This window comes from Haliotis rufescens, unplaced genomic scaffold (assembly GCF_023055435.1).
Source record: "Haliotis rufescens isolate VD_foot unplaced genomic scaffold, xgHalRufe1.0.p SCAF_63, whole genome shotgun sequence".
Lineage (NCBI taxonomy): Eukaryota > Metazoa > Mollusca > Gastropoda > Lepetellida > Haliotidae > Haliotis > Haliotis rufescens.
Genome location: NW_025964354.1, coordinates 1,707,027 through 1,721,821, shown reverse-complemented (window position 1 = coordinate 1,721,821; position 14,795 = coordinate 1,707,027). Strand labels below are relative to the sequence as shown.

Genomic DNA, 14,795 nt, shown 5'->3' with positions numbered 1-14,795 from the left:
TGTTAAATCCTAATAATAAGCATGTGACATGTTATGAGTATTTTCGATTGGTCCTAATTTAACTTTATCAATTAGCCCCTTCAAATTTCGTGCGGCTATTTTCCGATGAGTTACCTCCCTTCCGCTATACCGACAAGGCATAACCCATTGTCCATGCTTCTCGCAACACAGTCATAAATGAACGAGGAAGCATTTCACAGGTTAACTGCAATTCACATACCTCGCAATGTAGAGCGATAAACTTGTCAAGGATACATGGATTTGACATCATATCAGTCACAGTCACAGAGTCAAGTTTATATTCATGAAGGAAGTGTGTTACATCAGATCGCAAGACAAGGTTGAGAGGAAGGTTGGCCACTGAAGGGGTCCTTTGTTGAGAGGAAGAAGAGTACGATGTGACACTTCTCATTGCAAAAGTGTGTACTTTCTATGGAGAGCATCAATTTGGTAAGCGTGTTCTGTAAAAGAGTGGAGAAAACTAAATTCCCTCCAGGGATATATTTCGTACTCGTTATCTGGTGTGTGTATGAGTGAATAAGTAAATGTTGTTTAACGCTGCTACCTGAAATGATTCAACTCGCCGTGTGAAATAAAAGCCTGTAAATAACCATTTTGTAGCAAACAAGTTGAACAATGATTAACAGGATTTAGATATATAGACAAACAATTCAAAGGGCAAAATCCTCGTTTATATTGACTCTTTCTACAAGCACAGGATGCTGGCGACCTGTTTCTGAGCCTGAATCCCAATGGACTTGTTAGTGAAGTGAATGAGGAAGTAAATCGGAAAATATCGTTCAGAGTATGAGTGTATGTTTTACATTATAAGCAAACATATTAGACACGTTTGTGATGTTTGTGATTGTTGTAAATAATACATTGTTTCACTCTGACAGTTTTCATGATGAAACCTGCTAACACAGTCGTGGCCCAGACTCTACTTCTACTGGCACAGTCACTCTGCGGTCAGTCCAACACATCAGTGGGGATAATGTATTTTTCTAAATAGTTATAAGAGGTTTATTAGATGAACAATGTTATTATTGTTAATCAAGCTATTATTCTTCAGCAATGTCAAAACTAATGGTAACGATCGAAATCAAACTGTGTACTTTGACCTATTTGACACAACATTTTGACAAAAGTATTTATTTTTTATAATATATATTCTAAATTGTTTTCTAGATCACGCAACGTTTTAACGTTTTAATTCAACATTCTTATTTCTCCACAGTCTCCACCATACTCATCTGCCCAAACCTTAGTTATCTGGAAACAGTTGTACAGTTGATATGTACAGGGGGAGGTATTTTACACTCGTATATCAGCCCCAGAGGTGTTGAGGTTGCACAATGTCAACTGTCAGGTGGGCCGTGTGATCCTTCGGACGCCCCAGTGACTGTCATCAACAACACTCAAACTATCTTTAACATACCCAGTGTACAGTTAAAAGATGTAGGGACATGGTCGTGTAAACCTGGACGTGAAGATGCTGGTACATGTAATCTGACTGCTGCAAGTAAGTATAAGTGAAAGTTGCTACATACTGATCGTGTAAACTCTCTAACTGTAATAACATAAAGGTACAAATACAACTGATGTCCATTTTGTTGATGGCTTATGAATGTTTGTATATATTTTAGTTGATGCTTAGCTCTGGGTAAAAATCCTTGTTCATGTTATAGGGAGAGCCTGAGATAGTTATGCCCTTCTGAATAAATTACAATGATAATTATGTTGATGATTCATATTGTATTTCAATGAGTGTTCAAAACTAAATGAAATATTTAAAGAGGTTATTTCATCCTTAATCCTGGGTCTTATATACGTCATTTGAATGACAGGTTATGTTGTCTGAGTGAAGTATGAAGTCGAAATGAGTCAGTGCCTTATTGTCGTCATCAAAAGAGTCAGTAAGCCTAGATTTGTCCTGGATACCTATAGAATCCTAGGCGGGACAATGTCGCGTTTGTTGCATTGACCCGTTATCGATCTTACAACCAAATAGCAAAATGTGTCAAAATTACACCAAATGTGACAGCGCGACAACACTATTTTGTAGCATTGTCGTGCTTTGAATAATGTTTTTATTTTTTACAAATGCCGATAATGCTGACACGACATTTTCAGGGACAAAACATGTGATTTTGTCGCATTTTCGCCCCAGCTCAAATCTGTAAAAGAAGGCGGTAAAGTACGCCAAAACACGACAAAGCGACATATTGATAGTGTCACCGCACATTAATGGTTCACACGTCTAGTAAGTGAATTAAGCTATACATACACAAGAATGGTTGTCTACTTTTTGTCATTCTCCAATGATTTTAACACCAATGGAACAATCGATTCCATATTTTCTGAAAATGACAACAAATGTGAGATCGTTTCTTTGAAAGTAAACCAACGTGTTTTGGAATAAAAAACAAAAAATATTTTCCAATTTCTATTTCTATTATGTCTTTTCAAATCAGGATACGGTTGGCACAGTCATTTCAGATGGCGCAATTTGTCATTCAGAGTTGCGTCCCCGAGGCAAACCAGAAAACTATGATCGTGGGTTCGATTCCCAGCTTAACATAGCGGCATCACATCACTTCTGAAATTTCCTCCCACATGAAACTGAAACCCTATGAAATAACTGACATACTGTTCAAAGCGGCGTTAAACCAAACTCGCTCCCGCCTTCAAATCGACAAATTCACTGCAGAGGTGCGTGCCTCAGACGTACCAGAAACCTATGGTCGTGATTATGTTTCTTGGTTTGTCAGCATGTTGATTTAACCCAAATTGGCAAAGCCGAGGAGCCCTCCCTTTTCCTCCCTCCACAAGCTGACACGCAGAGATATAACTGTTTAAAATGGCGTTAAACAATACTCACTCATGATATCACTTTTGACGAACCGCTTAGAGAAATTGGAAAATTATGTTTTTGACATGTCAACATTCTAATACATTCCTAATACAAAAACATCAGATAGCATATGACCCTTTTACCCACCTATTTGCATCTTCTTCACGAACGCATACGCGTTTATTTGTTTTTGTTGTGACTAATTTGGACCCCTGGATCGATTTTAGATGCATCTCCATAACGCTTTGGTAAACTCTGAAATAAACTGAATTAACATTCTGGTTTAAAACTTTAATGTCAATAGAGTATATGTCCCAAGCATCCTATGCTTTTCGTAAGAGGCGATGTAGCAGTCATACAGCAGGAACATTGTGGAGTCTAGAGATGTTTTTCCTATGACACTGTTATATGGCGGTGTGTTTACTAGTTGAACAATGATTGTGGCTGTGTTGTGTAGTTTATGTTGAGATTCGGCAGACGCTCATTGCATTGTGTTTGGGCTGCGATTAGTCGTCAGGAATGTGGTGCCATTTAATCTAAGCAGTCGTCAGGAAGTTACTAGGTTTAGATGCTAATGTTGGGTGTTAACCTCCGGTTACCGTGGACGGTGATAGAATCATATTGTATATTGCCATTGAATATTGTACTATTTACTGCCGTTCTGATTGCTGTGCATTAATTTGTATTGTTTTGTAAACTTGGTGAATGTTGTAATACGTTTGATTATTGTATACCAGGCTGGTTTCACACTAAGATCTTTTACGTACAGGTTTCTTGGTTAACATTTTGTTTCAATTTTGGAATCGACAAGTAAGTCCACAATCCATATACACACCAAGGCGGTCATAGAGCTATGTCCACCTCAAACCTCTGATAATTTCCATGTCAACAGTCATTTTCTATGGGAATGATAGTTTTGATTCTGTCAGTATATGTCAATGAAACAAAATCACTTTTCATCTCTACTTTTCAAACTGTGAACACACAATGCAATTTAGAACGTGGTCCAATGTTAACCAAAATATAACATTTGTTACATTATTCAAACTGTGCTATCATTCTACCGCTGTATTCAATGATTCAGAGAAACCAACATGCAGCATCATCAGTCAGGAGGACACTGATGTACTTGCCCAGTATCAGGCGCTGACACTCACAGTGGACATACAAGACTACTACTGTTCCACAGCCCTCACCTTCTCACTCCAGACCGGGAATGTGACAACACTGCTGATGAAAGCTGACTCTGTAGCAAGTGTTTCTCACACCACTTCTTCAGTAACCCTGAATGTGACGGACTCCCACCTGGGGGTTGTAAGACTGATGTTTAGCTGTCACAACAGTCAATGGAATCTTACTTGCAATGGTGTGACTGAACTCAGTGAGTTTTATGTTATCATATAATACTTAGTTACAAGTCTTGAGCATGTAACGCTGAACGCCGCAACATTTGTCTAAACACCATGTACTTGATGACAAATTTTCAGCATGACATGGCAATAGTCCTATACAACTTCAAACCACTAAACGCCACGATTATCGTGAACATATATTTAATTACACAAATATCGTTGCAGTCATCATATAGAGTGTTCTGTTCACGTTATAAATCAGTATATTCCAACGTATGCATTTCTCAAAAGGGCGTTGATCTAGCAACACACAAATGATGTGGTAGTTTGTTTGATAATCGTTTCTAAATGTAACCCTTTCGCCTAACAGTTCCAAAGACCCCCACATGCAAGATAACCAGTGACAAAGATACTGAGACGCTAACCCTGTATGAGGACGTGACGCTTACAGTGGACATTGCTGCCTTCTACGACATACGAGGTTACTACCGTTCTGTATATTCCAACTTCACACTACAGACCGGGGATGTCACACAATTACTGAATGTTGCTGGAACCGGGGCTGACCATGATCTTTCACCAAAAACCTTCAATGTGACCGAAACACACTTGGGTGGAGTAAGGCTGGTATTCTACTGTCAACACGAACACTGGAATCTCACCTGTGAGGGAGTAGGGGAACTCAATAACAGTGAGTTTTTAGTTATTATCAAGAGGGTACTACCATCACCCCATGTAATTCTCGAGTGGCTACTACTAACACCGCCTGCATATATATGTAGTGTAAATAGCTATCTCATTTGCGCAGAAATAATGATTAAAGTCCGAAACGCATGGAATGATACACACTGTACCAACTAGTTTGTCTGAAGTGGTAAACTGTTCTTATGTTCCAATGTTCTTACCTGAAATACTGAATGAAGTATGCATGCATATTTAGTGGTATTTATTTGCTTGCTGGTCTGTTGTCAGTGTCCCAGTGTCTCCCCAGAGAACACAGTGTTTGTTAATAACTTTTACGTATGGGATGTGATTATGTTTGTTTGTTTGTTTGTTTATTGTTTAACGCCGCACCAAGCAGCATTCCAGTTATATCGCGACAGTCTGTAAATAATCATATATGGACCCAACAGTTCAGTGATTGACAACATCGATCCACACAACTTGGAAAAGATGGCATGCACCAGCCTAGTCAGCGAGCCTAATCAGTGGCCACTCACAACCCGCATGGGTTGCTAAAGAGCATTTCGAAACCGGATCTTCAATGGGGTAGTTTGAGTTCAATCCATGTCAAAATATCAATGGTTATACGACAGGGACATATCATTAAAACACGAAGGGTACATTGTGTACACCAGTATATTGTCAATGTCTACTTTGGTGTTACGGTAAACACATCTGTTGTGCGAGTACTCGCATATTGTCAATGTATTCGTCGTGTATATTATAGAAATGACAGTTCAATCCCAACAAAACGCGCAACGTGCATGAGGTGGACGCGGGCCCCAATTCCTGCATATGGCGGCGGCTGGGTAGCGGTGATTTATACCCCGTAAAAGAGAAATAGAAAGCGATTAAGGGTATTGTAATCTGACGTCTAACAGTCGCCAACACGCGGGATTTTCATTCTCCATGTTAACATGCTGTTACGGTCATTAGTCAAGGCGACAGTATGCCCATGCAGTTTGGCTTTGTGTCTGTTTTTAACAAATGCAACTTGTGTTCTGTTATTTAAGGAAGAGTATCTAACTATGACTTAAACGCCTTTATAACATTGCAGAAATCAAAACATGTGATGTCCTAGCCACAGCCTCCACTCCAGTTATTGCTGCCGGCGTTGTTGTTGCGATAGTGTTTCTCATCATCGTCGTCATCATCATCGTGTTTCTCGTCAAAAGAAAACAGGTAAATCAAATAAAAGCACAGGCATCACTTAAGCCTTCTCCCCCTCCGTACATAACGGTAGGGGCACCCGGAAGTTCAGCTTATGCTACCGTGGAGCTGAATGATGCTCCAGGTGGATCAAAGATCATAACTGTAATAGATGCAGGAGGTTATGCATGTACAGGGGACTTCGTCAACAATGCTGACATCAGATCAAGTTCGCTGACGAAGGATGAATCACACGAGATATCGTTAGCGGCAACATCCACAGACAATCCTAAGAATGACCTCGGTGTAATTGTACAGCACATTATTCCCGAAGATAATACAAGTCAAATCAATGAGCTCTATGCCTCTATTAACAAAACGAAGGACATGACAGTGCAATATGATGACACAGCAATCTGATAAGTTGTTATATATTTGGCGAATATTTGAATATCATTATCATATTTTCTGCTGTTTTCGGAAGTTTTTGTTTCAAGTTTCGTTTGTATTTAATCTGATTTTCCATTAACTTGAGTTACCAGAGTGTAGGGAGGGGCATTATCTAGGATTCGAATGTTCCACCTTGTCAGGCATAAGTTGCAGAGACGTGCATTGTGATTTCTTAAAGAAAGCCAACAAAGCATCAAACTATGCGTAAGTCTATCAACTTAACCTAAAATAAGATTATGTCTTACTGATCAAGTTAGCCATTAACTGCCCGACGAAGGAGGGCAGTTGAAAAGACCGAAGGCTTCTCCAAATGATAATGCCCTGAAAAATAGCGTTACCCTTATTATAGCTAAAATAGATGGAATTTGTTATAAAAAGAAACAACAATATCGGGTTTCAAACATGTTTTGCAATCAACACGAATGCCACTGACCCATTTTCACAAGTATGCAGAGTTACTAGAATACAGGGATAAGCATTATCGAATGTCAGGTATAAGTTGCAAAGAAATGTGTTATGATTACTTTAAGAAACCCAAGAAAGCATCAATATATGCGTAGCTCTGTGAACGTATCCGGAAGAAGTTGCAATCATGACCTGGGTATGCCATTCATGACATTTCTGAGTTATAAGTGTCATTAATAAGTAGTTATTCTGTGCACACTATACTATTATCCGTTAATGATATTTTTATTTGGATGTTTTATTTAATATCTATATATGAGATGACACAGCAACAATCACTGTCTGCTGGTAGCCTGCAAGCAATGGCCAGCTTACCTGATTAAAAGCGGGACAGTGGCTAAAGTGTTCAATTTGTCTTGTGAAGTTCATACCAGGAAGCAGGTTGTGGACATACAAACAGTTCTCAAACTCTTCCCACACTATGTTATCTTGGATGGAGATTGATAAAAAGGTTCATTACATTTATTCAGCAACTACCCAAGAGCGGTAACCATCACACTCATTAAAATACTTCATTCATGAATGTGTCTAAGTACGATTATTGCTCAATGTAAAATTTGCAATACCGATCCAAATATGAAAAAAGAAAAAAAAGCAATGTTTTCATAACATCAATAATTTACCTTGGGGGAATCTCCATAATGTATTGTAGGAAGGAGAGATGTTAGATATAGAAACTTTTCTGTAAAATGAGGAGATGAACACTTAAATGTCCCTTCACAACACATTTCATTCATTTTATCAAACATGTCCAGCAAGCAATAAATCATTGTATGTCAATATTGATTAATATTATTGGACATCCCTGATAACATAACCATAACATACTGTTATCAGAGGATCAACATTTTCCTCTAGGTAAAATGACACATCATATCCTTGTCATATATTCTGGCTAATTTGACTGTGTCACATTAATGAATCATATCGCTCCTGTTTTGTACAGATGTACGTATATGGACATTCATATCCTGTGTTGTCAAGGCATATTGTTCTTGTTGTACATACACATCATGCGAGAGAGAGAGAGAGAGAGAGAGAGAGAGAGAGAGAGAGAGAGAGAGAGAGAGAGAGAGAGAGAGAGAGAGAGAGAGAGATATCTCTGTGTGTGTGGCTGTTTGTCCTAGTCCGGACGAATGCCGAGGTTATAGTTCAAGCCCACTGAGATACCATGCCGCAGTTTGACATGAAAACCCAAATCAGATAACATATACTGACCCCGTGCCGACCAGTGCTTGTTTTAGGCCCTAAATGCCGCGCTCCAGGTAGCATAACAACAAGTACCATATTTGAAGCATTTTGGTAAGGCATTAAGGGTCTCAAACAAGGACTGGTCGGCTCGGAGTCAGTATGCTGTGTCTTTGTTGGGTATTCATGTAAACAGCGGCATGGTATCTCGGTGTGCTAGTACTATAAATCGGCATCAGCACAATAGCACAAGCAGACACACACACACACACACACACACACACACACACACACACACACACACACACACACACACACACACACAAACACACACAGACAATATTTATTGTGCCGTTTGAGCAATACTGGTTTGAGGTGAACATTAATTATGTTGTTTGTCACAGCATTATTCTTTTATATATTGTACATGTGTGTAAATATTTAAATGGTGGAATTATTTTTGCAAACTGAAACACCTTTGGAATTCAGCTTTAAAGTTGGTTCCAAGCAACCTATATTGGAGGAAGGAGGCTACTTTTTGAATCCAGTGGTCATGCTCGTTGTCTATTAGTTGATTATTAACCTCGAAGGTGTGGATTGTCACATCTTATGTCGATCACTGAACTATCCGTTCCAGACTTCTAAGTTGTGTTTGTTTGTTGTTTAATGGCACAATTAGTAATATTCCAGCTATATGACGGTGGTCTGTAAAAAAAGCCAGCCTGCCCAAACAATCCAGTGATTGATACCATGAGCATCGATCAACGCAATTGGGATATTATGACATGCATCAACCACGTCAGGGAGCCTGACCACACGATCCCGCTAGTCGCCTCTTACTACAAGCATTGTCGCCTTTTACGGCAAGCATAGGTTGCTGAAGACCTAGTTTAACCCTAATCGTCATGGGTCCGATAACAAGTAGGCGACTGTCTTGTTGCTGGAATGTTGCTGAGTGCGGCGTTAAACTTATTGTACAAAACCAAATATGAGATAGTGAATGAAACAAGACAAGCATTATGGGGATACACCAAGGACTGTTCGGTTCAACCACATTTCACCTTACCGCACTTTTTTAAAGATTATATTTCATTTTTTTTCGGACACATGCACATATTGCATATAATATGACCAATGATTACAACATATAGCGGATTAAAGGTAAAATGAATTTGCAATGAATATAGTTGATCGGTCAACATTGTAAGTGATCATTTATCAGGAATATTAAGTTTTAAATCGGGACTGATGATATGTAAAGTTATTTTCACGCATGGAATGCAATGTTACTTGACGGTTGTGAAGAAATCAACATTTGAATGGTGTTATATTATGTTTTTAAAACGTTGAAATAATTATATGTCTTTAAATCAGTCATAGACATAATTAAGACTTAAATAATAGAATCATAAAAAAATATGTCGTTTTAGAACAGAAGGTCTAATGCTGGGGTTGGGAGTGGCAGCTGGATGAGTGCGTATTTATACTGGGGGGATTGGGTGCCTTCCTTGCCAAGTATAAAGTTAATTCAATGAAGCGGTTTGTACCCATATGTGTTCGCTTAGGAAGATACAAGGGGTGAACTTATTTCTTACCATCCCACCCCTCGAGTGCAATATGGATTTATAATATTTTCGTATGCATATCGTATATCACTACATGAATAATCACTTTTGCTTTGTTCAGTTATGTTGTTGTTCTTATGCTCATGCATAGTTCAACCTTGTGTTCACGTCAGCTTACAGGTTTACAATCATTCGGAACATATGTTGAAAATAGCATGCTAAATGGTTTTATTCCTGCGACATAATATCAATCGAATAACCAATTCTCGTTTTTAATATGCTTCATGGATTCGTGTGCTATTTCTGCTATTTCCCTGATCATCAACCAAGCTATTCGTTAAATCATACTTTGAATGTTGTATGGAGCTGAATCATGTCCTTGTTTTTAGGAAACGATACACTTTGTCAAAAATATGCACAGAAAGAGAGAATCCTATGCATTGAACTGATCTGGTCATTTCTTAAACACATACTAGTTGTTTTGTGAATCCAAGCAAACTTCGTCATCAACATAACATGCATTGCCATATTGTTTCTTCAAATGTTAAGCATTGATATGACTAAATTGTTCATGCTTTTGCAAATGCCTTCTTTACTTTTTTGTACCAAATAAATTGATGTTCTTTGGTTTTATGTCCCACTTCTTTTTTTGAGTTAACGTAGGTACAATGTTCTCGCTTATGACATGTTCGTGTGTATGAGTACTGATGAAGTCCGTAAATTGCATGGGAAAGAGTTCAAGTAATTTAAAAAACGGGTTTGGTGTACTTCCTCGTTCTTGATATAGCAGCTCACATTTAGAGATAACGAAACATTTATTAAACACGTAGAATAAAGGACACGTGAATATGAATACATTTTCGCGTGACAAATGACAAATGTTTAATGACTTTCCTCGTAAACAAATGCTGTTGTTACTAATATCACGGATAAATGGTGTTAGCCGAACGTTATCGTAGTACTCCACAGAAAAGGTCAATATTATTGATATACTTTCTGGTATACACACGGCTCATGTTGATCTGCCTTAATCAATGTTTAGTTGTTAAGTTCTAGCGCTACTTTTGCATGCATGAGTAGGACGGCACATGTTAAAGTAACAGTTTTAAAAATATTTATTAAGCCTACATGTATAAGTTGTTTCCATCTGTTGGGTCAGTTGGTCAGTTCAGACTAATATGACTACAAACTTTATTTCATTTGTAACAAAATTAATTGATTTTGTGTTTGGAATTATTTGTCCAATAAAGAGTCTGCACGATAATGTTTTCCACTTGTGACTATTTGTTGGATAAATATGACATCCTCCTTCCTCACCAAAACTAATTTTCAGGGATTGAGTACTGATTTTATATGAATAGATATGTACCTTCATGAACATGAACATTTGTTAATTCACATACAGGAAGTTAAAATGTACGGTACTACACATATTGAAGTTCCACAAGAAAGGATGAACAGGAAAGTGTCACATTACCTATATATTTGACAGCGTTGGGAGCATAAGCTGAAGTGGTTCATAAAAATAGCATATGATGAAGCATAATGAAATCAATTTTCGCTGGGTGATCCACATACGCCAAGACAGAATAACGTTATCATCATATCACGGGAGCCTAGCCTAGTGGTAGCCTAGTGGTTAAAGCGTTCGCTCTTGACGCCGAAGACCCGGGTTCGATTCCCGACATGGAAACAATGTGTGAAGCCCATTTCTGGCGTGATATTGCTGGAATATTGCTACGAGCGGCGTAAAACAATACTCACTCACTCACTATGAACAGAACATAAATACTGATGTTCAATAGATCAATACAACAAACAATAATCATCTAGTCTAACTATTAATCAGGTGTGTTTTGAATCCAGTGTTTGTGTAGACAAGTCACAATGCAAAGTCCCTACGTAGGTACAAACAAAGAAACACACTTCTCAATGGGCTGCTACAAAGAGCAGATTGAGCGACCATTGTAGAAATAGAGAGATAGTGTCCATAAGGAGGTGATAATTATTGTCAATAACATTACGGAGTATCCTTTTAACAGCTGGCTTTTTTCTTGGAATGTCCATGGTCTCCTGTTGTGTCCTCCTCTGATGCTTGTTTGGATGATTTGTGTTTCGATAAAGGAGATATTGTGGTTAAGTGTTTCGGGAAGTTGCTTTTATACCCTATATATCCTTTGTTAATAAAGGTAAAAGGATAACCACTTCCTGAGTGTGTTGAATGACACTGCATATCGGTACTCCTATCTTAAGACGGTGGACTGTCAGCAAACCAGACAATCAAGTTATGTACCTGAAATGCTGTCACACGTTAAACGAATGTTTGAATCGAAAACCAGGAGTCCATACAGAGTGATCTAAATTATAAAATATGGCGGGCGCAACCACCGCTCTGATCTACACGAGCATGTAATGTTCGCAGCGTTAAGCAGCAATGACTACAGACTTTAACGTTTGTGTTGATATACACATGTTTATTCTTATTAAAGTGTGTTAATGTACGGAGGTGTCACCAGAGCAACCTTTCCTTCGTTTGAGTAAAAAAAACACAAACAAGGGGACAACAGGTCGCTCTAGTGAGACTGGCGGTCATTTTGACCAAGCTTTTTGAGGAGGGAACAACAGGCACGAGAGCGTATTAAATTAAAACAGCATTAAGCATGCCTTAATGTTTTATATTGAAGGCATATCAAAAGTGTAATCTAAATAGATGACACAGGCAGCCTCATGAGCAAACTCTACAAGTGTTAGTTGCTATCAACACCTTTAATCCTCATAAGGATGCTATATTTCGGTTGTTGTTTTAAAAATCGAAAGATCGCTCTCGTGAGACGCTCCCGTTTATATATAACCATTAAAAACAGATCCATGTAAGACTGCACTGAAAGGATGAACATGCATAGAAAAAAACATACCCAACGTACAATCGATCATGTATATATAATACATTATACCAATGTTGATAATCTAAGCTGCATGGGGCATGGGGTATTTTTTGGTTTTATTTTGTCTTTGGTTAAAGCAGGTGACGGCATCACCAGACACACATACATATGATAACGTGGATGTAACCGTGGAAGGAAAACGGAGGGAGGCAGACAGATATCCTCCTTCTGAGGACACTGTGCACCAAGCTGAGGACAATGCTGTAGTCGGCTTGGGAGGATCTGCTGGTAATTATCAACAAGGATCCGAACTGCGTATTAACCCTGTTTACATCCCTACTACTGTAGGTGACAGCCTGTCCACAACAGGTACATCGGCAGAGACAAGTGAGATGGGTGGGTTAACGCCTTTGCATGACACTAGTTTGAAAGTAGGGTTATCATGCTAATAATATATCTGCCGAATAATGGTTATAATGCAATTGTTACGGTTTGAAAATAGATTTAATGATTCACATATATGAACATATGTATATTGATCTGTACATCTTAAATATAGACAAAATTCAAGTGACAATACTGTCAGTGTTCCTTATAATGTTGAAACAATTTGACATACACCGTTCCATAATCTACTAATACATGTGATATCAACCTGGGTGTTACCTTTGAGATGTACGCTTAACAAAGATTGTTCTATCAGGCATTGGCGCATCACTTGAAAGTCATACATTTTATTGCCAATAAAAAAGTCAAAGTCTCGCCCACTGTCATGGAATTCGTTTTATACAGCAACTACACTATTGTTTCAGTGTCACGATTATTTCTTATTCTTTCTGGTATTTAGTGCATTCGGACAGGTTATGGCACCTCTGCCTCGAATTTTGTTGAAAATGTAAAACCTCGAGTTCGAGAAAAGCCTTTGGCTCTTGGGCGTTTCTCTCTCCCTCGATGTTTTACATTTTCAACCAAAGTCGAGATGGCATGTTTTAATTTATAGTCCTTGTTACGAAATTTTTTTTTTGAAATGATTCCTCTCGCATTCCTTTTTCTCTTAACAATGTGCCTGAGAAACATAAAACAAATTGTATGCAGCCAGACATATATTATGTAACAGTTCTGCAGGCAATCATGGAGGTCAAAAGTGATACGTGTGCATTATTGATATGGCGTTTGCTATTTGGATCAATGATATATCAAAGTGTGACTTTCTATTTTCATACCCACCAGTTTATTAATGATGATTCGTTGTTTCTTAATTATATTATTCGTAATAATATGATTTGCTTGTATACATATGTTGGCAATTTAACGCCGCACATAGCAATATTCCAGCTATATGATGTATATACATAGTTGAGCCTGGAGCAAACAATCCAATGATTCACATCATTGGCGTCGACCAACCCAGTTGGCTTACAGTGACACCACGTCAACCAAGTCACGGAGCCTTACAACAAGCATATACACACATCACCCCATGAGTAACAATAAAATGTTAATCCATTGTTTGTTTGAAATCGACATTATTTTACAATGCTATATTTAATAAACAACATATATCCTGGATATGCAGTCTTTTTCATTGTTGGTCATTCTTAATTATAATTCAAATAAATCAATATAATTTCAAAAACACATGTTGTCCCAATGTATGATAACAGGCCTCGTTGACATTTGTTTCAGGTAGTGACCACCTACATCCTGAATCGAGAGGAGAATATGTTGCTCTTGATAGAAATCTTGACCAGCCTTCAAACAGTTATGAACATCTGAGACTATATGAACAAATTGCCAACATATGAACTACTGGTATTCTGCAAAGAAACGGCAGTCTAGTTTTACACTGTTTTACAACACAAGTTATTTGACCCAGACCTTGCCTGACAATTTGCCAAATTGAGGGTACTTGTTCCTTGTATGACATAACCAAAATTGCAAAACAATCACACAGTCATAGAGAGTTTCATATACTAATTTAGAATTAATATTCAAGATAATTTGTCACAAGTGTTTTTTCCATCTTTCCTCAATGTCAGAATATTGAGATCTGATTGGTTCACGTGATCTTGAAAACAATACTATGTATCTTGCCTAGGAGAGAAATAATTTTCTGGGCGGGAGACTATATCCCTTATACCCCACTACAAAGAAAACATGCTGT

At 38.1% G+C, this 14,795-nt stretch overlaps 2 protein-coding genes across 3 annotated transcripts in view; both read left to right on the top strand.

Annotated features, from left to right (window-relative positions):
* The window catches only part of LOC124150171 (hemicentin-1-like), a 262,470-nt gene that overhangs the window by 183,599 nt on the left and 64,076 nt on the right, over window positions 1-14,795 (top strand). The window lies entirely within an intron of this gene.
* Window positions 248-6,736, top strand: LOC125375941. The gene is made up of 6 exons (XM_048387005.1): window positions 248-450; window positions 900-968; window positions 1,238-1,522; window positions 3,939-4,235; window positions 4,577-4,897; window positions 5,987-6,736. Exons 2-6 carry the CDS (start codon window positions 905-907, stop codon window positions 6,496-6,498), a joined length of 1,479 nt encoding a protein of 492 aa, XP_048242962.1. The 5' UTR covers window positions 248-450; window positions 900-904; the 3' UTR covers window positions 6,499-6,736.

What these genes read in the sequence shown, in the direction of transcription:
- LOC125375941 (XM_048387005.1), top strand. Translation starts at nt 905, where the DNA reads ATGATGAAACCTGCTAACACAGTCGTGGCCCAGACTCTACTTCTACTG. An exon ending in ATGTAATCTGACTGCTGCAA is followed by an intron (nt 1,523 to 3,938) that starts GTAAGTATAAGT and finishes TCAATGATTCAG; the next exon opens with AGAAACCAACATGCAGCATC. An exon ending in AGTAGGGGAACTCAATAACA is followed by an intron (nt 4,898 to 5,986) that starts GTGAGTTTTTAG and finishes ATAACATTGCAG; the next exon opens with AAATCAAAACATGTGATGTC.